This window comes from Cygnus atratus, chromosome 11, assembly GCF_013377495.2.
Source record: "Cygnus atratus isolate AKBS03 ecotype Queensland, Australia chromosome 11, CAtr_DNAZoo_HiC_assembly, whole genome shotgun sequence".
NCBI lineage: Eukaryota > Metazoa > Chordata > Aves > Anseriformes > Anatidae > Cygnus > Cygnus atratus.
Genome location: NC_066372.1, coordinates 18,305,152 through 18,331,816, shown reverse-complemented (window position 1 = coordinate 18,331,816; position 26,665 = coordinate 18,305,152). Strand labels below are relative to the sequence as shown.

The 26,665-nt window shown below is 42.3% G+C and overlaps 1 protein-coding gene across 1 annotated transcript in view; it reads left to right on the top strand.

Annotated features, from left to right (window-relative positions):
- The window catches only part of ADAMTS17 (ADAM metallopeptidase with thrombospondin type 1 motif 17), a 173,196-nt gene that overhangs the window by 81,431 nt on the left and 65,100 nt on the right, over positions 1-26,665 (top strand). The window contains exons 9-14 of the mRNA XM_035554855.2: positions 5,086-5,226; positions 6,372-6,522; positions 18,846-18,947; positions 20,615-20,760; positions 24,532-24,698; positions 24,981-25,108. Of these exons, the coding sequence (XP_035410748.1) occupies positions 5,086-5,226; positions 6,372-6,522; positions 18,846-18,947; positions 20,615-20,760; positions 24,532-24,698; positions 24,981-25,108 (835 nt within the window). The remainder of the gene's footprint in view (positions 1-5,085; positions 5,227-6,371; positions 6,523-18,845; positions 18,948-20,614; positions 20,761-24,531; positions 24,699-24,980; positions 25,109-26,665) is intronic.

The window sequence follows — 26,665 nt, the reverse complement described above, 5'->3', positions numbered from 1 at the left end:
GCCATTCATTTCTGAAGTGAACCAGCATCAGATTCACCCTGAGTTATGTGCGGACAAACGGCAATGTTTGGCTCTCTCAGGGAGGCTCTGGAGAAGCTCTTATTAACAGCCAGCCCAAGTGCTTACGTGAAACAGAGGGATTGTAGAAGTTCATGGTGTTTCCACTTCTGGGTATGGTTTGTTGTCTTTTTTTTAAGGTTTTCCCTCATCATGCCTCCTTATGTCACTTGCTACCCTCTTTCTGCCTGAAGAAAAGCACTTGTTTTACGGCTGATCATATTTTCTATTAGATTTGATTCTTGCCCCTACTTTATAACCTCTCCCCACCAGACGGGGAGTGCACGATAATTAACCTGGGGGTTTCTCAAGTGGTCTGTTACCAGCCATAAAGTAGCAGCTGTTGAAAAAATTTAAAGCATCTCCTAAACCAGTTTCCCCCAGCCTTTGGAACTGTCCTTAAACTCAGATTTGGGGCTTTTAATAGGAAACCTATTGAGAGTAATAATGGTTCTGATGAATATTTGTATACATGACCTTAAGAACTTGGAGGTGCAATGCACAGTGCATTGAAGGCAGCCTTTGGTGGACTTTGGCTCAAGCTTTTAAAGAATAACAGGAAACTTTGGAAAATGCACCAAGGGTAAACAGAGCCGTTTAGTTACATTAACTGTCTAGAGGAGAAGCTCCACTAATGACCAAAACAAACAAAGCAAGTGCATTTATTTAGTATTGCTGTGGGAAAACAAACGGCTTAATTGCATTTTGCTTAAAAGGGTTACCCAAGAAGTTGGCCGGCCTGGGCCCAGAGTGTCATTCTGGCGTCCTGACCCAGTTCTCATTACTGCGTAGATCCTGACAGAGAGTGGTGTCCTGGAAAGGAGCACACGTTTCAGAGAGGCCAGGGCTCCAAGAGATTGCATACTATTTTTTATTCCTAGCAATGTTATGTTAAAGTGTCATTCTACACAAAACAGCTTCAAAGAGATCTGTTTTTGCTGCCTCCTGGTGACTTGGGATAAAACTTGCCTTGTTATGGTTATGTTAATGGTCAGAACACAAACTGGTCGGTCAGCTTGTTTCTGGACTCACTTATGATGAGCAACAATAAATGTGCTGCAGGACTCCGTCAGTGATGCCTTAGTGGCTTTAACTGATAACCACTGCATTATTTATATTAGGAAAGAAGCTGGAGTGTGAAACCAGACTCCCATTGTGCTAATGTGAATAAACATACAATGAAAGGACCGTGTGGAAGAGCTGACAGTCTGAGCTGTTCTTGCTTGCCTGTGTGGAATCTCATTATCTCCAGGAGGAGAACGTGATGAACCGAAGGCAGAAAGTTAGCTCGGTGCATAGAATGGGGTTAGTGACTGTGACAGTAACGGCATAGAGTGAAATCGAGTCCTGCTCATCTGTAATGGCTGTGCTGGCTTCGCGGTGCAGAGGATAACATGCAGCATGTGTTTGCTGCTCCCGATAAAAAGGATAGTTATACCTCGAACAGCACAGGGGGCAGCAGGTCGGTAGGGTAATCTGGTGCCATTTTAACCTTCTTACTTCTAATCTAAGAGCCATTCTTGTCGGCTCTTTTTTCAAGATCTGTTCATGTAAGAATAGAACTCCTTCCCTTGGCAGAATATTTCAAGGGACTGATTATGTGCTCCTAATTCCATGTGAACTTCTGAATAGCAGGTAAGATTAGATGATTACAAAGAAAATGCAAAGTACTGAATCAGTGCTTGCACTGCTGTTTAGTACAAACACATAATGCTCTGTCCTACTTAGTTCTCTTAAAGGGGGGGGAGACTATTAGTGAAAAGAATCAGCATGGCATTACATTTACTATGTGTTTAGGAAAAACTTCTCCCTTTGATGTAGCTGGAGACCCTTGAACTTCAGAAAAGAATGTGTTAGCATGCTAGGGTATGCCTCAATCCTGCAGGTCATTTAATCCTTTCCTCAAGTGATTCATTGTAAGGTAAAGTAGACGCTGGGAAAAGTTCTGCACTGCCAATTAAAACAGACTCCAAAGGTGTTGTTGGTTTCATTCTAACAGAAACTCATCACAGAGAGGCCAGTAGAGGTTGCTTATGTACCTTGAGGCCAGATCCCAAGCTAATATAAACTGGCATGGTTCTTTTGAATGTGCAGAACTATTTTGCTTCATACCGATAGCTCAGACTCAATTCCTTTACACTGAGAGCTTTTAAAAGAATTTCTGTTAAGAAATCAGGAATGATTCAGAAAAGTAGTGATTTCCACACATGTAAAAAATGAAAGAATTTCACAAGAAGCCTGTCGATGACTCTCAGAGGTGAGTTCTGGCTCAGTCTATAAAGATTGTTCTATCTGCCTCAAACACCCTTAGAAAATCAAAGCCAAGTAATGAATGTTAGCCTCAGTGTTTCTCCTGGGCAGATAACTTTTGTGAGGTCAAGTTTAAAATAAAATTGAGGACAGGAATGTATTAATTAGTAACTGTTGCCCATGTTTGCCAACAAAAAAAAATCCCACTTCTAACAAATCTAGCAACGAATAAATAAAGTTAATCAGAAAGCTGAGGCATTCCTTAATTAAGGAACTCTAAGCCAAACACTAACCTTTTGTGGAACAGATAGAATCAGGGAGCCTAAAACAATTTGGAAAGTCAGGAGGATGTTTTGTTTTCACTTTTTTCAAGTGGAACAGCTGAGTTGGTGAGCAGGGGGCTGATGAGCAAGCTGCCAGGATGGGAGCCTGCACTGCTGAGTCCCATCCCATAGAAGCCCTGACAGGGAGAAACCTGAAGGACTCAAGTTCAAGTCTCAACACTGTGGCAGTCACAAGGCAGGCAAGCTGACAGAAACCTTGGAAACATGCCTTGTTTCCGTTAGAAAAGCTAACACAATTGCTACGTGCCTACAAGCCTTCTGAACTGGCATTTTTGGACAGGCAAACTTCCCTCTGGAAGATTGCCAGCAAGCTTACCTGACCTGCTTCATGGCGTTTAGCTCGTCCTTCCCTGATTTTTAGGAATACAAACTTCAGATGGGCTTATTTGCATTGGAGGAATACTGCTGGAACTTTCCTCCTAGCATGTGAAGTTTTCTCTGTGTGTAGAAACAACATGAGTGAAATATTTGGAGTGAAACCCAGGCTCCATTGAAGTCAGTGGCAAAACTCCCATTCACTTCAGTGGAGCAGGAATTTCACTCTTTACTGTTTTGAAGTTAGAGTTACTAATAGACTGTTAAATTATTCCTGCATGCATCAAACAGAACGGGCTTGATGTTCGTGCTTCTGCTGTGTTCAAAACCCACAAAGGTTTAAAAACAAGAATAACTGTGAACTCCTGAGTCTAACAATTGTTAAATGTAGTTTTGCTAGCAATAATAATGTCCCTGGAGATAAACCTAAAAAAAATAGGCTCCACCATATAATCTTCACTTTAAGCTAAAAATAGCATAAATGGCAGTTTAATCTAAGCCATAATTATCAAGCTGCTGAAGCCGGTTTTGGTTCGTTGCAACTAGAAATGTATGTTGTGTTTAGGCTTTGAACAGTTGAGTCCCAAAAATGGAGAGAAGCAAAGCCAAGAGCATAGTCAGAAAGCAAACGGGAGCCTCTGAGAAATAGCATGCATTAAAGAGTCCAACACCATTTTTAAAGGGACTGCTCCTGGCTTGCTCAGTCCTTCAAGCTGGAAGCCTGGAGAGTTCCCGTTAATTCATGTTTTCAGTCCAATGTCCCTGACTGCTGCTTTGTTAGAAAGTGACACTGGCCATACAAGGTACCTTTTGTCTGAAAACTATTTTCCAATTCGTGCTGGAATCAAAGGAAGGATGTTAACTTTTCGGAGTGATGCTATTCTGTACCATTTAAAAAATGGTTTTAACGATCATTTCAAAGTAGGATGGAAAATCCGTAACTTCCTTTTGCTGCCAGGCAGCCTGGTACGATAGGCTGGGTGTGGGACTGCCAGTCAGGGCTTCTGACATTTCACCGATGGAGCAGGTGAACTTGGGAACATCATTTATCCCTTCTTTGCTGCAGTGGGGGCTGGTCCCAAAGGCTGACCTCCAGCAGAGGAGTCCCACCTTCCTATAGCAGCACTGGAGAGAGGCTCTTCCCAACAGCGATTTACTGCAGCAGCCCAAAAGCAGAGACTGCACTAATGGTAGAAGAGTCCCGAGTGGCAAGGTGGAGGCAGGTTCAAGTAATACTTTCCTATTTCAGGATGCTTTTTGAAATCCTCACTGAACGTGTTTGAATCCCTCCACGTATGTTCGTCCTTCACAGTTCGTGCTGTTTGTTTAGGTGGCCTGTTTTGCTGAGGAGGTCCATTCTCTTCTTTCTGAGACTGTCCTTGTGCAGTCCTTGTGCTTGTTTGGGCAGTGCTTGCAAAAAGTTGGGCTTGGTTCTGCTTTGGGCTCCTGTTGAGCATTGCTGTCATAGAGTCATAGAATAACATAGGCTGGAAGGGCCACTGGAGGTCATGCGATGCAAACTGAAACTCAGAGAAAGATCAATGTTAGATGAGAGATTGTACAACACCACAAATTTAGGGATTTTTTTTTCCCTAACAGAGGAATTATTACAAATTCACACTGACGCAACAGCAGATGTGGCCTGTCTCTAGTATCAGTTTGCTGACCATTTTCTCAGGATGTTTGTAGGGACCATATCCACTAGATTCAGGAAAGCAATTCAAAATTTTTGGTAAATACTAGATTTGGTATTCTAACAAATATCCTTCAGCTGTGCTACGTCACTTCCGTTTTCACTTTTCATGTACCCTCAGGTAGTTATATTTTCTGGTAGGAAAGTCCATGGGAAGCACATTTAAAAGTTTCCAACAAGCAAATACTGAAACCTATGTGAAATTAAGTTAATGGATAAATTCAAGGAACCTGTATTTTATGCGTGAAACAGGTGCCCAGAGAATTATGTGAATGTTTCTGTTTTATTTGTGTAGCATATTGTCAACTTTGTTAGTTGTGAGATGTGACAATATCATTACTAAGTCCAATGGTAAATGAGAGACCCAGATGATAACTTGATAGGTGTTGTGTTTTTTTTTTGTCCTGTCTTGTTTTAATTGAACAGCATGGGAATGAGCCATGATGACGATCATCTGCCCTGTGCAGGGAGGTCCCATATTATGTCTGGAGAATGGGTCAAGGGCAGGAACCCCAGTGACCTTTCCTGGTCTTCATGCAGCCGCGATGACCTTGAAAACTTCCTAAAGTAAGGATTGCACTGATTATCAAATATCCTATCAGGCACAAATCCGATGTTCTATCTGAAAGCAGGAGCCTAGACAAATTTCCGTTAAAAAAAAAAAAGTGTCTACATGTGTCATTAGGGTGTGCAAGTTTGACTCTGTATCCATTGCTGTAGCCCCTTTGAAACTGAGGTTTACAGGGAGGCAGAGGATTTATGTGCTGCTGCCATTGTACTGCTAACATCTTAAAAACAATCCCAGTTTACCTGCATTTTACAAACAAGTGCCTTTCATATTTGCAGTGTATGTGTGTAGGTACCCTGAAAAAATCTGCCATTGCATCCGTATTTCAGTTTATCATGTTCAGCAGTTCACTAAGGACTTCTGTCCTACTGCTTGTTAATCCTTGTATACAATAGCAAACCCTAGACTTGTCTGAACTCCTCATAGTGGTCTTAGACCTACAATGCAACTCTCTGACAAACGGTGTCTGGCACAGCAGCTAGTACCTTTATTGCTAGTAATGGGTTCAGCATGGAAAAGTCCCAACTCTGGGGATTAGAGGTGTGAGAGAAAGGAAAAAAATGAAAGAAAATGGGACATCTAGTGTTACATGAAAGCATGAATTTGAAAAAAAGGTTGCACTCCCTCTGGTCTGTGACAGAGGGGAGATGACAAACTGATATTCCAATTTTTCAACAATTATTTTGAAGACAAAGGCAAAAATCTTTCCTTTATGCCTGTGATAAATAAGAAGTCCATGGCTTAAAATTTAGCTCGGGGGATTCACGTGAGACACGCCATAAGACTTTCTAGCTATCACTGTAAGGCTTGTGAAGCTGTTGAGATTGATAGCTTCAGGGCAAAATTGAGCCTCCCTCAGATTTTTAGGAATAATTTAGACACATACTTATGGCGAATGATGTGAATATAGTAGATTCTGCCTTGAGGCCTTGGCTGGGGGATGAGTTCTCAAGGACCTTTCTATCCATAGCTTTAATGATTTAGAAACCTTCCAGAAGGATACTGAGAAAATCACCACTGTTTCACACAAGGTCATTAGATTCCGTGTTAAAGACAGGACAACAGCTGCTCTACAGCAGTGATCTAACACTCGAGTTCAAAGGTACTTCCCCTTACAGGCATGTTTAATTATCGCACTCCACAGATCCAAGGTCAGCACCTGTTTGCTGGTAACAGACCCCCGAAGCCAGTACGCGGTGCGGCTCCCTCACAAGCTGCCTGGAATGCACTACAGCGCCGATGAGCAGTGTCAGATCCTCTTTGGGACCAATGCTACGTTCTGTAAAAATATGGAGGTAAGAGCTCGTGGTGTGTACCTGGAAATGAGGTGGGATGTGGCAATATAGTTGTTGAATGTTGGAGAAGTGGAGGAGTCTGTACCTTTCTCAGAGTTATTGTGGGATTTTCAGCATGTTCAGCACTACTGCCACAACATCAGTAGTCAAACTCCCATTGACCTTCGTGTCAACAGCACGTACTGCTGCAGTCCTCCTCCTTTCCCCACGTTGGTCTTCTTAATGTCCTACAGCAGACCCATAAGAACTTCTGTGCGTATTCAGTCTTCATTTAGCAACAGTTCCCTTTCGATGTGGTTTTGCTGCAGTACTCAGTAGATGCTGTTTTCCTGGTAGTTCAGCTGAGAGGAAAGTCTTTTCTCACAGGAGTGCCTGCCCGCCTTCACAGACTCACCTTAGATGTCTGTCTGATCTTTCAGTAGGCCTCACCCTTGGACCATTACAATATTCTTGTGAACTCACTCTAACTCTTTTCCAAGGAAATATCAATGACTGCTTGCTTGATGGGGCCGTTTAGAGATCTGTACAGAATTAGGCCCCTTCATGTGTGTTTTCTAAGCAGAATGATGTTCAGTCAGGCAACATGGCTCATACCATGGGTGCATGGGCTCATACCTTGGGTGCAACATGGCTCATACCATGTGGTTGGGCAGCAAAATGGAAACAGTGATTGTTGATGTTTCTAGAATTAGGTCGTATTTGAGATGAGGCTGTCTGACTTGTCCTCTGGAATTTAGATATCTAAACTCTTTCTAAAGTCTCGCACATAATTAGGTGTCTTGTATTCTGAGCTGAGCTTGTCCACATCCCCCTTTAAATGGGGACTGGAGAAAGGCTTACTTCCACTGTGCCCTTGGAGATACCCAGAAGAAAGTCTTGAAGCACTGTGTCCTGTCACCAGCACCAGCTGGCAGCATTCTGTCCTAGACAGGCAGGCGTAGGATAGTCCAGTTTCTTGCTGTCATTAACTAGCCACTTAGAGTTTGAACTTGTCCCTGAGAACCACTCCGCACAGTCATGAGATCTTAAATCAGTTCTAACAAAGAAAATAATAATGAGTGATAACTGGGATTTGTGAGTGCCAAATGACTAAAACCGTTGAACACATGCAAGTCCTGGGAACATAGTCTTAGTTTCACGTTTGTTGTTTTATTTGTTTTGGATTTGGAAGCTAGCTAATATAAAACATTAAAACAATAAGAAAAGAATCTGGGTAGATTGTATTTTCCAGCTCCATCAAGAAAATGCAGACCACCAGGACTACTGTACTGGAAGCTAAGTGTTAGAATATAGGTCTGTAAAGAAAATCCCAGATCTACCGTGGATGGTTCAAGTTTTTCTACTTGTGTGGGTGTCACAAGCCTTGACTAGTGTTGGAACAGATATTTGCTATTTTCCTTGTTGCGATAAAACACATTCTGTTTCTGGATAGTCTAGTGCCTAATGAGAATGTCAGCCTACTAGTAGGTGGTCAGCATTTCTTAGGCAGAAATTGCATGTCCATTAGTAGAGTCTGGCATTGTTTCAGGAGAAAGTTGCTTTCCAGAAGAACAAACCAACAGGCACTGCTGCAAGATACTTCTCTGCAACATGCAGACTGCAGGTATTTGTGCCCCCTACGATTTTTCACTAGTCTTAGTACTTGACATCTTTAGAACACAGCAAAAGCTGTTTTCTTTCCCTCCATCACTCCCTCCGTACCTCCCAAAGAAAGGATAATTCCTAAGTCGTTAGTAGTTTCTAAAGAAAAGCCTTGTAAAACTTCTGCTAATTAAAAAGAATTTGCAAATGCTTACTTAGAAATATTTTTCTGTATCAGATGTGCGATAGAGTTAACATTCGCACTCTGAAGATTTGGATCGATTATGGCACATGCCATTAATTTAAGTAAATATTTGCATCCTGTTATGCTACTCTGAATTGGAGATTGAAGGCAAGGGAATCAGTTTTTAGAGGAAATGATCAGCTTTAATTTTTAAACCTTCAAAGTTTTTGTTCTTTTCACCTTAGTGTTTCTCATGCCTCATCTGCAGAATGCTTGTGTTGTAAGTCTCAAAGCTGTCTACAAAAATATGAACCAAGAAAAAAATTGGCACTAGTCATTGGCATTAGCTGTAGAAATTATTGGCAAATGTAGCTGTCTCCTCTTTTAGCCAATGGTAATGTGGTATTTTTAATTCAATAAAGTATTAAAAAAATCCAAATGTAAAAGTAATAAACATTTGACAGTAAATATTTGTTACAAAAAGGAAATAAACTTCAGGAAATTAGCCTGCTCAGTCTTTTTATGCTTACATGTGTCTACTGTCTATTTTCTTATTTAATAAAAGAGCTACACTATACCATTTCGTTGGAGATGGCTGAGCTACATAATCACATCAGGCAAAGCAGAGGACCTATATTCAAAAATGTCCTACAGCCTGATTGTAGAGCAAAATTCAGAGATTAGATGAATCCCAAATTTCCCCATTTTTGAGAAACTGCAGAAACTTTTTGTACAGTAAGCTCTGTCCCTTCATGGCAATGAGAAAGAAATTTTTAAAGGGGTGTAATATCCTTTGCTTTCACAGAGAGCCAGGTGCCTAAATGCTTGGCAGTGTTTGGAGCTCAGACGCTGGTCCAACTAGTTAGTCTATGAATATTCAACCTTATCTGGATATTTCATACTGTATCTCCAAAATTCCTCTTCCATGTTTGTTTTTAATGGTAACTCAGATGCTGTCATACAAAATAGTGGCCTTCAGAATTTTAACAGTTTCCCAGACCAGCAAAAAGTAGCTCCTTGCTATCTTATTCCAAATCTGCAGAACAGAAATGAAAACCTATGAGGTCAGCTCAGCTGTACATTAACTTTGCCTGGCATTCCTTTTAAATTTGTTTAGATCCTGCGTCTACATTTCAATATACTAATGATCAGTGGGAATGCTTATATAGCAGGAAATACAACTGTGCTTCTACCATACGAGACACCTGCCCGTTTCCAGGTGGGAGGTTGTACAGTCATGCCCTCTGGCAGTGCTAGAAGAGCTTTCAGCCCACATAGGAGATTGCACAGTCCTTTATATTTTGAAGGAGATAACTTGTTTTTACCAGAAATTAAATAAATGACTGTGCTATCCTCAAGTTCTGAGCAAAATCATGATGGGACTTGCAGAAGAAGCTGAACAGCAATGCACCTTTGATACTGCATGGTGCATTATCAGCGTACCCCAAACACAGAGACCTCTGGGGACTTGGCTGCTGAATGTCAGTGGGAGTTGGGGCCAACACGCAAATTACTGGAATTGAACCTGTCTGACCTCCGTTCTTCAGATCTGCACAATGAATCAAGTCTTGTGAATTCATGTGACCCCTGTGCAAGAGGAAGCAAAAGGCTTCTGTCCCACTCAAGCTATGAAGACCTCTGCAGAGTGGAGACTTTTAACTCTTTGCTCTCCTTTTTTTTTTAGCAGTGTTATCAGTGAGAGGGAAAGCATAAATGGTTAATGCCTGCATCTCTCTCAGAGCAGAGGTGGTGTTTCTCCACCAGAAACATGTGAAAATGCATTGTTCATAACCTCTTACGAAAATATCCCGTGTGTTTAGTCAGAAACCCGTGTTTATTTTTCAGACTGGCATGCCTACCAATAGAGGCTTTTGCACTGAAATTATATTTATGGAAAAAATGTGATTTCTATCTTTTGTATCCAGTGTTTGGCTTTTTGTTTTATAAGCCTTTTGGCTTATTTATTATTAACACATTTTTGCGGGTTTTTACATAACCATTATCTTTCAGGATTGTTTTGAGTCAAAACCATGCTTAGGCTAAAATGGCATGTGGAAAGAGATTACCATTGCTACAAAGGGATTTTTTGCTGAAAAAAGGACGCTGTCAACTTGGATGTAACTGGCTTTGTGGATTTCGACATGACACTTTTTAGAAAATTTAAGGCAGCTAGAATTGGCTCTACCATTTTCCTTGAGTTCACGTTGTTTTTTAACAAATATACGTATCTCCCAGTATCTAAAAGCCACAAGGCAGCAGCACAAACAAGGGGGCAAAATTGACTGTAAGCCAAATGAGACGGACTGGACTTCTGGGCTGAAATGGAAAAAGAACAGAACCAAGAAAATGTAAAGAAAGAGGAACCGTAATAATCAAGGAAGATCAACAGCTGTAATAATCAAGTGGATTGTATGTATCCCTTCCGTTTTCATATTTGATGGCACAATGCTGAATATAATTAAGCGATTGTGGGTGTCTGTCATCTGGATCTTGATCACAGAGGGACTGCCAGAGTGGACTTTTGGACTCCAAGCCTGGGAATCAATGGGCCTTTGTTTTTTCTTCGCAGAGTCATTTGCAATATCCAGACAATGATAGTAAGCCCTATTATTTAGTAATGTATAGAATATTTACAAGAACATGGTATTTAGAATTTGAGCTGATTTATCCTGAAAATAATAGGCTGCATTGTTGTTTTCTGTACAGTCGGGAACTTTGTCTACATAACTTTCTATCACACATACACACTTTAACTTCTGTGTAAATATAATAATAATACATCTGGAAAAAGGATGGGTTTGGTTTTGTTGAGGCTTGCAGGATAGGAGCCTGGCAATTCTAAAAATAAAATTAGAAGATTTTATTTTTTTTTAGAAGTAAAGGCAACAACTTCCTTAATTGCCACGCTATATTTTATAGTTTTCCTAATGTAGGTTGTTAAATTTCAGACTATTTTCACGTTGACTGTTTCATATGAAACTGAAGTGTCGTATTTCACTGCTTCTGTATGTTGCAAAAAGACCTTTTTCTCTTTATTTTCAGTGGAAATACTTTTTGTTTAATAGAGAGAAAGAGAGAGAGAAGCAGAGTTCCTGCCTGGGCAGCACAGCCCAGTTTACAATTATTGGAATGCTTCAGAAATTTTTGTATGTGTTTCAGTTTGGAAGATGGTCAAAACACATTCTGGTGCAGTGGTTTAAAGAAAAATAAAAAGAGAGAGGGGAACCAAAATAAAATTATAAAAATACAAAGTGGAAATTTAAGAATATAAAAATAACAAACTCTTAAAAATAATACAGTGCCTATTAAGAATCGAGCACTTGAGCTTGGAAATCCTTTATTTTCTTATTGAGACACAAAGAGAGGGAGAAAGGGTTAGTGTAGCCTTGTGATGTGGCATCTACAGCAGAAGCATGAACTTAACAAAATTAGCCAAAACGCAATTGAGTATCAGCCTGCAAATAGCGTGTAACAAGTTAGAAGGGCAGTCAGCCCTCTCCATTGGCATTCTGGGAACTTCCCCTCTCTGAAGCACTATGAAAACTCCCATAATCTTCACAACCACATCTAAACACTGTATGTACGTATCTATTTATTTTTGCGAGTCCTCTCTTCTTCTTACTAATGGCCAAGAAATGCATTCTCTGATTCCCAGTGTGTTTTTTTTGTTTGTGTGTTGTTGTTTTTTAATGTCCAACAGTACCTGTTATTAAAAAATCCGTACTTTTCTTATCTTGAAATCAGGTGTTAGGGCCTGAGGAGTTGGCTGCGAGTTGCTAGGTGAGCATTACCGTCACTGAGGACAGCAAGAGATGGATGATGCAAGGTGCAAGGTCAGAATTTTAGGTTCTAAGCTGCAAACGTAGTATTCAGTGGGAGTGATTAGGCTGTTATGAAACTTCCCTTAGCTCTTTGCCGTATCTCCACCATGGGTAGATATCTCCTGAGACAGCACCTACCCCAGGCACCACGCTTAAGTTTTGGCTGACCCAGCCTTCAGGGTTGTAGGATGATAGCATGGTGCTGTGAACTCAGATTTTCTTGGTGGGTGCATGTAGTATTAACCTTAGAAACGGCACTTAACACATGACATCTACAACACCATGCTAGTACAGCCCCTGTGGCTGTGACTTAGCTGATCAGCTACACTTCTTCTAAGGCCTACTGAGGTAGGAGTTTGCAATAAGCCAAAGCAGAACATTTCTAATGTTTAATTTAAGGGACTATCACGTCTCTACTTCTCTGAGGTTTGATCCCATAATGATACTTGCATGACTTCTTCAGCTGATGTAACATGTACTGTTGTGTTCTTTCATTTAAAGTGCTGAAAATTGGGCTCAGCAAATTTGAAGAGCTCATACATCAAAAAAGAATTCTCTGTTGGTAGAAAGACGGAAAAAAAATACCTTTTTTCTATCTGTTTTTCTGAGTGTCTGTGAATCATATAGCCACAGGAAGTAGTGTCATGAATGCACTAAAGGCACTAAAAAAAAATTAGTATTTAGCATATGCTTCATTGTCATAAAATCAGTTTGTGGTCTTATTAATATTTTTTTTTCCAATCTCTTTCTTTGGACTATTACATTAATTCCAGGTATGTGAAAAAATAAAATAGAACTGGTACTTTTTGTTTCTCCCTAAAATACGAAGAGGAAACATTGTTCTGTTTTAGTTGTAGATCAGAAGTCTTGGTATCATTGCATATATATGTGAGGAGTCAGGTACATTTCGTATGGGATCCATTTCTTCATAGCTGGAGTAATGCAGATCAAGCCATCTCGCTCAGAGAACCAAACCCAGCATGCTGCCCTTCATGTTTGCTGGATTCAGTTTGTTGTGTTTTCTGTGACACAGAACATTAACAAATCTCGGAAATGCCTACGGTGAGGTTTTTCTGCTTTTCAACAGGGAAAAGGGTAGCACCGGAAAGCCGTTCACTCTGAAGGGCCATTTCCTCAAGAGTTCTTTAACTCTCCAAGACCACTTCCTCAGAAGTTAAAACAAACTCTCTGATTGTGTGCACGTTGTCTGATGTCGGTGACTTTCCACTCACACAAGTACTGATGAAGAGTCTGTTCACTGGGGAAATGGAGTTGCACTGATGTAAATACTGCTACTTAAAGGGCAGTCATCTCAAATCTGTTTGTTGGCTCCGAGAAGGCAGGTTATTAGCCCTGCTCATGGAAGAAGCATCACTGTGCACATTTCTCTGTGTTCTGAAGGAAAATTTAATCATCAGGTAGTGAAAACAGGGAGGTGTTCTTAAGAATCCTTTTCTATCTGCATCTAGAAAGGTAACACATTTGTTTTTTTATAATTTGGACTGAGATGCTTTCTGTCCAGCACTAAAGAGATCCATTCTTCTTTGTCATTAATGACTACAATTATGTATTACAAGTTTGTTGGATTGTCACCCAGATATTGACTGTTGCCTGAATATTCTAGTCCCTTGTGATTCTTTCCTGTGTGTTTCCATGTCTTCTGGATCAGATCTATCACTTGGACAGACAGACACAGGCTTCCAATATTAGACCTGCCACTTGTTCCTTGGACTGTCAGCTGTACAGGAAGGTCCGCAGCTGACCACTGATAAATGCCTGCAAGCGTCCCAGTTATCTTGCCTGGGGCAGCACATGGCTTCTTTTCAGAAGTGCCTTCCAATTTTATAGGATTCTGGTTTTCAACACTTCTCATCTAGCTTTCAACAGCAAGAAACTGCACTTAACAGCAGTGGCAAACACTAGTGTTCACCTCCCTGCAATCCATTGTGGATTGTCAGTTGTTTGTACACCCAGAATTAAAGGTACTGGCAGGGTAGAAAATGTGAGCGTTGTTTTTATCACCTTGTTGTGTAAAGAGTTTATCCTCAGAAGCCGTGAGGCTTTGAACAGGAAAGTGTGTGTGAGTTGTATGTTTATTGTACTTAATAGGTGTTAATTAGGAATCTGTTTATCAGCATGTTTTATCTCACAGTTAGCTGTATGCCAAGCCAAAACCTTGGCAAAATCAGAGATCTGATAGTTCATTGAAAGCCAGTTTATTTATAAATGTGCCTTTGTGTTATGTGGTCTCTTGCTTGTCTTCCTTAAAGATATTTGTTCTTTTAAGTCCTTCATAATCCCCTCGTTTTGACAGCAAAATTGTTTTCATGGTGGTTTAATTCTGCTCCTAGAAATAAGAGGTTCCTCTTTCCAGTGGGCAATAGGCTGCAGGAACAAATTCTTTCTCAGGGGAACTAAATGTTTATTTTTTTTTGGATGAATCCAAGATGAGGGAGTGAGTGTGTGGGGAAGGAACTAGCTTGTGGAGCTGTTACCTGCTGGAAGGACATCTTTATTCACTGGATTCTCTTTATGCTAAGGAGATTTGGAAGCTTCCTTTTGTAGGTAATAATGTTTGGCTTTGAGACAGAGGAGTATTGCAAGCTCTCTCTTCTCACTGAGATCATCTGAGGTCACTGGGCAGAATCGCAGTGCTTTTAGTGGCTGTGGTGATGCAATAGCTAACCCAGGACCTAGCAGGCTCTATACTCATTGCCTGTGGGCAAAGAGCTGGCTGAATTAATGCTGGCTTCTCCTCGCTTCCAGCTGCAGCACTGAGTTAAAGAACCTTAAAATAGATTACTTCCCTGGAGCCACATGCGAGTGGTCCTAGTGCTTCACACGCCGCAAGCCTCTGCTGGCACATGGCTGGGACAGAGCTGGATGTCAGGTAAACACCATCTTCAGGCACAGCGTGTGTTGTGAAAAAGTAGGAAAAGCTGTGAAAGGTGGGAAGGCCCCCAGCCAGACATGTTCCTGGGAGCATCCCAGGAGTTGTTCCTAGTTTTACCCTGAAGTTTAGCCAGCAGGCAGTGCGAGTCTGCGGCTGTGACACTGAGCAGAGGACTGCGGCGCTTGGAGCCCTGTTTTTGCTTGTGTCCCAGCAGACTTTCAGTAGGACATTTAATCCCTTTCTGTTCCTCTCTTCCCGCATATGTAGGAAAGAGAAAAAGCTTCCTTTATCTCCGTAGTCCCAGGAGTCTCTTTAGATTACAAGTTCTTTGAGGAAGAGAAAACACCTGGCACAGTAAGGCCCCTTTCTCAAATAGGTGCCATTATAGTAGCTGTAATTGGAGGCGTCCTACACCTGCCAAGCAGATACCTCCTAGATTGGGAGCTTCCAGACTGCGACCTCTCACTGCTGGCTTCTAATAACTATGCAGGCAAGTTTTGCTATCTTGCAGGAGTTTTTGAGAGTTCCAAATTTGTCCATTTAATTTTTTTTTCTGCATAAATTCCTTAATGTTTCAGTTGAACAAAGCATTTCAATATTTAAAAAGGAAACCTGATATTTTATCGAAATAACTACATTTCAACAACCATCTCACTTTTTTTTTCTCCCCTCTTGGAAATATTTCAAGCCGGGAGTTGATCCAAAGATGACCTTTCCCCACAGACAGTTTCAACAAATCAATATTTTTCCAGAGAAGAATATCTATCATTGGAAAATCCTATCTGGCATTTTGTGGATGCTGTAGGGAGGACTTTGCAGGCAGAGACCTGCCTTCTAAAAGCTGGTTGCTGAATGTACAATTAGCAGTAATACCGCTCTTTTGATGGCTTCTTCTATATCAATGAAAGCTCTGAACTGACATTCATATACAAGCAGCTTTCTTTCAAGTCGTGCCATCTCTTGCTTTGATATTTCCCCACAAAGCTGGCTATTTAATTATTAAAACGTCTGTCACTGCAACTGGTTAGCTATAGGACTGTGTAATGGGGATTTTTGTTTGGGTTTGTATTGTAGCTGAAGAGGATATATGATCTCTTCTGAAACGAGCTATTAACATGATAAAACATCTTGGGAATATACAATACCAAAGCTGATGGTTTAATCTTTGCTGGGGTATCTGAAAGCTGTATTAAATACAGGGGACTGCACTAACGAGTACTTGAGCTTTGTAGTGGTATGGCACTAGAACACAGAGCTGAATCGCAGTTACCAGATTTTTCTCTAACTGTTTCCTGAAATATGCTTTGCATTTAGTATCCAGAATCAAACACAGGGATACTATAAAAATGCTGTGTTTTTCCTACCTCAAAGATGGGAATTTTCAGAAAGGTTGGTATCGGTCAGAGAGCATTTTATTATATTTTTGTGTGTGTACGCCTGTATATATATATATAGGTACAGACAAGCATGTATACATACATACGCATACACCCGTACAAGTGAATGTTTGCCCCAGCTGCGTTTATGGGCTGGTCTCAGTTCTGTCCTGGTACAGACACACCTGTTTGAGGTTAGCTGTGCCCGTTGCTCCCCCCAGGCAAGGGCTCATACGTGGGCATGTTAGCTGAGTTTAGCACCTTCCACATTCTTGTGGACTAAGGAAGAATTCTGTTTAGCAACCAAAATTGTACAAAAAGCCACTTTATTTTTATGACTTTCTGGTTCCACCACCCCTCTTCCTCCTTCCTTTTTTATATCAAAGAGGAGAATTTAACCCTAATGTACATGCAGCTTAAGATCCAGGGACTTGTGGCTGAAGATTAGCAAATACTGGCCTTGCATAAGGCACGGATAGCTGACAGTGGTGCTCATATGTGTCTAGAACAACTTCTTAGGCATGTGGTGACTTTCATTACGTCTTCAGCCAGCATGTCCTCCTGACAGAAAGCAGAAGCAGTGAGTTTCCTTCTGTTAAAACAGATGCAAGCGTGTTGTAGCTTTACATCTAGGAAAACAAGCATCCTCTCTGAGCTGGAAGTTTGGCATTTTGGGAAAAAGCTTTCTCAGTTTACAGAGTTTATTGCCGAGATTGGTGTTGTTTCTGTAACACTTGACAGTAAATAGATGTCCTTCTTGATTTTAATGCTCTCCAGGGGAGGAGAGGTTTTGAGAACCTGGGAGTTGTGCTGTGTAACAACTGATTTCTCAGTTTGTTCTGAAATCTCCGGCTTGTCAATTCTTCTGCCTCAGCATACCTAGCTGTAAAACAGCATGTGATGTCCTCGTGGCTAATGGGTGCTTAAGTGCTTTCAGAGCTGTGGGTAGACCACTAATTAGTCACAGTCATTTAGTCAGAGTGACGTCTGATATTTTCTCATGTGCTATATTAGCTTGGGAAAAATGTCTTGAAAATTCATTGATTTAGGTTTCCCTGGTGTATTTGCTGTTGTTTGTTTGCTTGATGATAGCTCTCTGTGTTGTGGTTGGTACAGATGTTTCTGAATTGTGCTGTCTGCTTCTAGTTGTTGTGAACGTTCTTTTGGTTGAAATAGCGCAAAAGCCTCTTTCCAGAAAGAAACGTGGAAATAAAACAGGATGCAGATACTGCTGTGATAACTATTTTGTTTAGCATGTTCTACATCATCACTCTTGGTGTTGGGATTTCTCTCATCTGCACCCTCTGCCGTACAGATCGCTTTTATGCAGACATACCAACACGCGTGTACACGAAGCACACATGCACCCACAGTCTCAAACATTACGTTGTGAAAGAGCCGTAAGGTTGAGGCGTGTTGACTCAACTGTTTAATGAGGTGCAATAAATCTTGACAAGACCAGCTGGCGCTAGAGTCAGGCTTCTCATCTTTTTACCATTACATTGAAACGTGAACAATAGTGGAAAGAAATGTAACTCGTCTTTTTCTGTTTTTGGTGCTCAGATCTGTAGCACTGTATTGAAATCATCCACTCCCATGGAATGTTAAGCACGGTGGGTGCTGTGGAAAATGTTAACAACGTAAAGGCCCTTTCTCCTGGTTCTTTTTCTCAAATTCTGAAAACGTTATTGACCTGACAGATCACGCAAATGTGGTCAGCATTAATATCCCTCTAACACACACTGCCTGAGCAGAGCAGCAGTGTTGAGTAATGGCAGGCAGAACATGTTTCAAGTCTGGTAGCAAGACATGCAGTACCTCGTGCTGCTCTTGCCCTCGCATCTGACTTTTCACCTTCTCTAGCACAATGGACTCTAGCAGCTACTTCTCACCACCAAACCCTTCCTGACTTTCTCCCTGCCTGTCTGCTTATAGCTTATCACCAAGCTCCTCTGCTGCATGGCACACCACAAAATCCTTTCTTCTTTCTCCTTCCTCCTTCAGATCTTCTTCTCCCAAGGGTCAGTGCTGGCTGATTATAGCAACCACCAGGACAAACAGGGCTGACTGGGCTTTACCATGCGTAGTTGCTTGAATACCTCTAAAAAAAATACAAGTAATTAAAGAACTCAGACACCCAAACATGTGGCATGGCTCCAAAGCTCTCATCATGTCCTCCCAGCTTCCTATTTAATGGGCCAGATTTATTCTAGTGAAAAAGAAATCTCTTTAAATAATGTACTTCTCGTTTAGGGTGGTTTCTGTTTCTGACAATGGCATCCATCAACCTCTTTTATGTTCCCAGCCCCAACACTTCGTGACAATTTACCCTTAAAAATAATTGCTCCCAAACCAACTAGAGGCCTCTGGATTCACATGAGAGAGACTGCCTGAGCTTTGCAGTGTATCCCGTAATGATAACTGACATCCAGAAGTAATAATTGCACCTCATTGCTTTGTGATTACAGCATTTGATGTGTGCTGGGCTCTGGTGCCTGGTGGAAGGAGATACATCCTGCAAAACAAAGTTGGATCCCCCTCTGGATGGCACTGAATGTGGCGCAGACAAGGTAATCAAAAGTCTCAGCAGCAGTGAGTTTGTTTTTTCCAGCATTGTCACTGGAATATTGTTTCCAAGATGTTCACTATTTACCATGAACCCATATTTTATACCAATTCTGTTACAGAAACTGCTCAATTAACAGCTGGATTGGGTTAGGTCTTTCTGATTGTATGTTAGGTGTATTCCAGTAGCCTCTGGAAACCTCAACAGGGAAGCTTTTATGGTCTAGGCCCTACACAAACACTCCAGGAAAACCCCATGCCTTGCCCTGCTAACTGCACAGCCTGAGCACCCTGTGAGCCACACGAGGTGGTAGCCCACTCCTGGCAGGTCTGCAGGTGGTGTTTCAAGAGTGAGGTGTTTTTTCAGTACAAGCTAAGGTAGTAGTGTTCTTAACTGTATTTGAGACAGGAAGTATGGAGAGCATTTAGGTTGGCATTTGGGGAGTGGAGGCAAATGGGGAAAGAACAAGAGGCTACTTAAAAACTTCACAGTTTCTAAAAGGAGCTCAAAATATGTTGAGTTCAAATTGGGTGATGTTCAGTTATTTTGAAGTATTATTTGCTGTACTGTGTGTATATGCTTAGATGACTAAGGCATATACGGACTTTCCAGAGTCCCGGTCAATGGAGAAAATGGCTGCAGAAACCACAAAATAAGCTCTCAGGTTAGTGGATCTCCCTCCAGCGAACTTCATCATTCCATTAGCCAACTTCAGTGCTGTAAGGGTGTGAGTTACTGAGACTCAACTGCTACCTCCCAGCTGCGCTAACAGAAGTTGGCTTAAGTGATCCTGTTTAACCTCTGCGATGGGCTGTGCTAGGTGGTACGTGGTTCGTAAATGTGCGTGGTTCCTTCTCCCACTGTGGCTGATAACTCCTAAAGCCACAAAGGAACTTGACTGGTTTGGTAACCACCAGCCTCCCTACTTAGTAGTTTGGGATTCTGGTATTTATTGTGTGCTGCATTGATGGGGAGGTAAGAAAGAGAAAACCTTAAAAGCTTGTTGCTAAAATCAAAGATCAGAGACCTTTTCTTTGCTTGCAAATGGAAGATAAACAATGAGAAGAAAAGCTGTGTTCTGGAAAGCATGACAAGGAAATTGAGACAAAATGTTTTTGCATATATGTTTTTCTAACCACAGGAGTCCAGTGATTTGTTCGTCAGAATGCTTTGCAGTTGCTTACTGTATCATATCCTGGACAGAGCAAGAGAATGGGCTGAGTTTGCTGCTTGGTCAGGAGCCAGTGCAACCTATTAGAATCAAAGTTTTTTTGGGGCCTTAGCCAAGCTAGGGTCAAAATACCTCAATGATTTTGTAGATACCGGGAATGCTGCTGATGAAGACATTGCTTTGGGGTATAAGTTCTTGAACTCAGGTTCTGTGAAGAGTGTAGCTTGAAGTCTTAGCGTTTAGATAATTACCCACATTACAAACGAAGGGGCTCATTTCTGTGATTTATTTTTTAATGACAGAATTCCCTTCAGGGTTTGATTGAGGGTGACACTTAATTTCTGTGTTTCTCCTCCTCCATCTCACAGAAGCCTTGAATTTCCAGAAACTTTAACATGGGCTTTTGTAATCTTTGAGACATCCTTTTAAGTCCACCAGTACAGGATTGTTTGCAAGATCAGGGCTTCCTTTCAGCCTGTGCTAACGCAATTGCATTTCAGTGGTGCCGAGCTGGGGAGTGTGTCAGTAAAACTCCCATCCCTGAGCATGTTGATGGAGACTGGAGCATGTGGAGCCAGTGGAGCATGTGCAGCCGGACATGTGGCACAGGAGTGCGATTCAGACAGCGGAAGTGCGACAATCCCCCGTAAGTCTTGACATAATGCTCATTTCTTTTTGCATGTAGCATTTAGTAAACCTCGCTGCAAGAGTTCAGTGAAGAAATGGGCAGCAGAGCTGCCTGGGGGACACGAGACATGGTGTTCACCAGCAAGGACCAGGTCAGAATCCAGGAGTGACTTCAGAGCAAAGCATGTGCTGTGGAAGTGGCTTGAAGGGTTACCGTTGGAAGTGGCCCATTGCAATGATTCAGATATAGATACAATTGAATTCAAGACCTGTGGGTTGGCAGAGGAATGATGCTGTGTTTTCTCTTCTGCACTGCAGTGAATGAGAAGGGGCAATCTGGATCTGCAGAGCAAACTGAGCCAATACGTCTTAGAGATCAGTTTTGCAGGCAGTGCTGGCTTCGGCTGTCCCTGTGGGCTTGGGAAACAGTAGAGTGGCTGACAGTGGGCAGTGTCCTATGGTTGTGTTGATAAGGCACCCTGAGATATTCTGTACATCGGGATGTGCTGCATATGAAAAGTGTTCTCTACACAGAGTGGACCCTGCTTGGCTCCTGCTTGGGCTTGGCTTTTTTCAGATTCAAGAAGAAATGTAAGTGATGTTATCTCCCATGTGCCATTGTTCATCCATCTGGTCCGTCGTGGCATGCCTGGAAGTCTTCTTCTGAGAGGCCTGAACAGGTTACCTCTGTGGCCATTTAAATGGCCACCTCTGAGTGCATTATAGCTTCTGAGATGAATAAGAGTGCTCACAGTCTTGAGAGCAACCCTCCAAGTTGTGCATCTCCAAATTTATTTATATGTTAAGGTTTTATTCACAGATAAAGCACAGGAACCTTCTTTTACATAGGGCTGAGATTCTGGCTAGCACCAGTCACTTTGAAGACATGCCCAGGTGATGGGTAGGCACCCACTGGCTGCTGCTGAGATATATTCACGTAAAAGGGATACTTTTGTTTATTCCTCTCCTTAAGGCTGAACTGCAACTGCGTGTCTGCAATGTCCAAGCTTGATTTTTGCCAACTCGTTTTCCTGAACAAGGGGCTGAGCTGCTTTCTTTGCTGTCAGCTACAAAAAGTCTCTTTAACCACAGCACTGACCGAACCTAAATCCATTCATCATCGTTCCTTAAATTACAGGAAATGCTCCCTCCAAGATTGCACACTGATTTTAAAATTCTCTTGCTCATATACATTCTTGGCTGGGGATACACACGTGATCTTCTTTTGCTTCATATTCCTGGCGTCAGCCCACTTCTGCAGCTGGTTTATTCACTGTCCAAAAGTATTGGCTAAGGGATTTATCTTTTCGTTTATGTATATTTGGTCTTGGGATTTTTTTCTTTTCTGGAATCTGTACTCCTGCCAGCTGACTTTTGAGCCTGTGGGACTATCAGTATTTTTAAACCAGTTGCTTCACTGTTTAATTTGGTTTTTCCTCTCTGTAATTTCTATGAGTACTTGCATGCCTTGCCTCCAAATGGTTGTAAGGCAGTGTGTCATTAGCCAGTTTGCATGTGCAGACTTCCAAGCTGTACTGCCTTGTGTTCTGGTCTAGCCTGTGGGCTATTGTCGTGCAGTGGGATTGAAGGACAAAATGGTGGTTTACACAGAACATGACAATGAGATCCTCACCCCTTCCCCCATCGTCTCTTGTCATGTAAAAGCCTCAGGGTGGTATAAAGGGACTTTGATTTCTTCAGTCCCATTAGCGGGTGGATTCTCTTGGCAGAAATAGGGTGGAATGGTAGAAGATGGCTGTGAAGGTGCCTACCAGGAAACCTCTCAGTCTCTGTTTCAGGGGCGTATCAGGATGGTCTTGAATTACACTGTTTGTGGGAAATCCTAGGCAGTGCTACCAGCCCATACTACACAGAGCTTGAGGCCTTTATTTTTACTAATGACCATTATTACCAATAATAAGAGCTGCTGGCTTCCAGTCTGCATTGCCAAACTCATAGAAAGTCCTTCACGAGTTAATGACATCTGAAGATGATCAGATCTGATTAAAATCAAAACAACTGCTGATGAAAAGACAGTGAGTAGTAGTCCTGCTGTGTCTTCTGCTTCATGGTCATCAGGTTGATACTGTGCTCTCCAGAGAGCACTCTGTTACTCTTTGGGTATTCTGATTATCTTGTGTTTGTGTTTTTTTCTCGTGCATGTGCAGACAAACATGCACAGGCTCATTTACGCTCTGTACACTCTGCCTTTTTTTTTGTTGTTCATGTCTTTTGCCATAGCTAAAGAGATGGTGCTGAAACTGAAGCTCACACATCTGATGTCTTTATGTGAGCGCGGGGTTCAGGCAGGAAGAAGCCTGTGTCATGCTTCTCGTCATCTGGACCGAGTGCTTGCCCAGACTAAGGCAACTGACAGAATCCTCTAAGATTTCAGCATCGGTCTCAGCACATCTGCTGCCTTGCATGCCTCTGGGGCAGAGGAGAGGTGTTAGCAGTGCAAACAAGCGTTTGTACAGGCTGTTCCTCTGGTGACTTTCTGTGGTGTTACGGCATCATGTAGGGTTTTTCTGGTTTAGCTTTAGTTTTGTTTGTGAAGAAACAAAATAGAGGCATTTGTTAAGAGTTTGAGTTTTCCTTCTCTGGGGATTCATAAATGAGAATACGTAGATTTTGAGGATGCCTAATGCTGATGCAGAATCAGTGGCCTCTCCTGCATTGTTGAAAACCAATATGTGAAATGGCATGGTTTTCATGGGTGGTGATTATCTGCTGCACAGACTTGTTTCTGGACACCCTACTTGCGGAACAGCTTATAGCTACGTCTGTGTTATTTTGGTTTCAAGGTGCTGAAAACAGAACTTTAGAAAACGTGCTGAAGAGACGTTTGCTGTGTCTCCATTGTTATGGGTGTTTGAGGCAGGGAGCGAAGCAAATGGTGGGAAGAAAAAGGTGAAATACTCCAAGTTGCCTGCTTCTGCCTTGTGCGTTTGGTGTGATCCTGGGCACAGGAACGTAACCTTGGTGCCTCTTGGTTCCCCATTAAGAATATAAATACTTTACTTTGGCATTTGTGTTGGAACCACAAATTATCTTCTGAACTGTCTCATTGTACAAATATAATGAATACTTAGACTTTACGTGTCATGCTCAGTGCACCTTCCAAAGCCTGACTGTCACAAGTCACCAGCACTTAAGAAACTTGGTCTGAGTCACAGGGAATGTTAGAAATCAGACCTCATATCATGGCAGTGCTCACAGTTTGGGAATGCCTTACTCAAAGTCCTGTTCTGAAACTGCTGGTGAATACAAACAGACATATACTTACACCCATTCTCTCTGCTTTTTCTCAGCCCTTTGCCTGCTCCATCAGAAAACAGGTTAGGACAGGAATGGACTGCTGTTGAAGTTGAAATTTAGGTCAGCAGTGTAAAATCAGCCACATCCCTTTTTTTTGTGACCAGAATGCAGTTAAATAGTCTGTATCTTTCAAGAAGGCTGGTTAGTGGATGGATTACCTCTTAGCAGAAGTGTACAATGTGCAGTCAGCCACCTATTTATTGATCTGTGTATGGGACACTACAAAAGAGCATGCTTCTGAAACGCTCCAGAGCATCTGCTCTAATAAGCCAATTATAGATCCAGCATGGAGTTTGAATAATTTTCTGTCAGAGTCAATGAGAGCAAGATTTGCCCTCCAGCAACAAATGTCTGCGAGGAAGGATCCTTCCTGCTATTTCAGTATTGCATTGGACAGGAAAACGTCAGTGAAGGTGTGCCTGTGAGTTGCTATGCTGTGTCTGCTGACCTTGGTTTGTCTTTTGTGCGATAGCCCGGGGCCCGGCGGGAAGAACTGCCGTGGAGCCAGCGTGGAGCACACCGTGTGTGAGAACTTGCCCTGCCCCAAAGGTGTGCCGAGCTTCAGGGACCAGCAGTGCCAGGCCCACGACAGATACACCAACAAGAAGAAAAGCCTCCTGACAGCTGTCATTGTTGATGGTAAATTTTTTTCAGCTTCCTCTGTAATTCCTCGCTGGTTTTTCTCTGCAGTTTTTTAACTTGTCGTAATTTCATCCACAAGACCCCCAGTTGTCTGTGAGAACACTGCAGAATATTTCCATTAGCTGCATCTGAAAGATGGATTACAGTAACGTGTTCTTATTGCTTCCATGCTGCTCCTCTAGCTGCCTTCTTAACAGAATTACATTGCTTGATCACCTTTGCCTCAAAAACTCGTTTGTGCTGCTCCTAAAGTCAGTTGCTTTGTATTTCTTTCTCCAGATAAGCCATGTGAGCTCTTCTGTTCTCCACTGGGGAAGGATTCTCCTGTGCTGGTGGCAGACAGAGTCCTTGATGGTACTCCATGTGGGCCTTACGAGACTGACCTCTGTGTACATGGCAAGTGCCAGGTGGAGTAACTTTCTCTTGTTTTACTCCTAGTGTTATGTCTGACCCGGGGTAGCTACGTATGTCCTAGAAGGCGAGGCATCGGTGTGGGTGGCTGGGCAGCCGTCTCTGAGGTGAGAGGGTGACCGTGTTTTATAGGATCCATTGCAAGTGCTCCGCAGCCCCGTGTCTTGGTCTGAGAATTACAATAAATGCCCAAGGTAGGAAATGATTGCTGAACAGCTGGGAACGTCCAGTGATCACATTTGCTTGTGTGTAGTCACCAAATGGCTTGGGTGGGAAGGGACTTCTGTGAGGGAAGCAGATGGGAGTGGAAATCTGGCTTGCTTACCCGCTCCATTTTGGCTACTAGAAGAATCACAGAAAAAATGTTGATGCTGCAAACTGAAATATGAATTGTTATTAGCCTGCTCTAAGTGTTTTCAGCTCTATCTGGGGCCTATCTAGAAATACTGAGGAAGCTTTTTGATACCACTTACTTCTTGGCTCTTTGAGCTGCACAAACTGGTATCTTCCCCTGTGCATCCTACATCCATATGATTTTGAACTACATTACTAGATAATGCCAGGGTGAGTTTCTCGCCTTGGGGCCCACCAAAACTGTTTGAAAGGCCTGTTTTCCTGCAGTACGAAAAAGGTTCCCTTCTTCCTACAAAATAGGTTATAAAGCTTCAAGCAGCAGACAGTACAGGTTTAGAGGAAGAGATCCAGCAACCCATAGCACAACTCAAGACAGTTTCCTTTTGCCTCTTGTCTGCGTTGTCTTGTGCTCAGGTCGCAGGGAGAGAAAATGAGAAAGGGCATAGGATAGGCTTCCTTCTGCTCTCCTTCAGGAGCCGTTTGTCCCTTGCCAAACCCGGAGGATGCTCATTTCCTTCTGTCTCTGGTCAGACAAGTTGGGAGTGGAAATGAAGAGGACTCTGTCCAAAAGTCTTTGGATTTTCTTTCCTTTTCCTGGAGTGAAGGAGTGATGGCATATAACCATTGCAATGATGGTTAGTAATCTTTAGACAGTTTACGTATGGAACCAGGATCAGGTGTGGGCAATCTTTGTAATACAGCTCTTCATGGTTTGCTGGTCAGAGAGGCAGTTCATGCTGCAGCATGGTGAACGATTAGGAAGGCCATCTCTTAGAGCTGCTTTTAAATTCCTTGAAAATGTAGTGGAATTGTGTAGACCCATACTAATGGGAGGTGCAGGGTTTGGGGGAGGGATGGGAGAGATGATGATGTTTATTTAAAGCTCAAAAATGACAAGAAGTCATTCAGACTGGATGCTTCTACCAGTGAGTAGCAGCTGGATTTAAGTCACTTGTTGCGCACCCTATGGCAGGGCAGTTTTTTCTCTCTCCTAATCATGTAGCATGTGTGCAGAGTTTGCTGCACACACAGCAGGGATGTGAAAGGCAGTTCACGTGGCTAGTGCGGCCTTGCCAGTGCTGGATTCTTCATGCCAGTTCTTCCTCCCAAGTATTATCCTAGTCTAGATTTTTATCCCACGCTACGAGTTTGCCTTTACACCATTAACCAGCGCGCTGACCCAGCAGAACAGCTTTCTA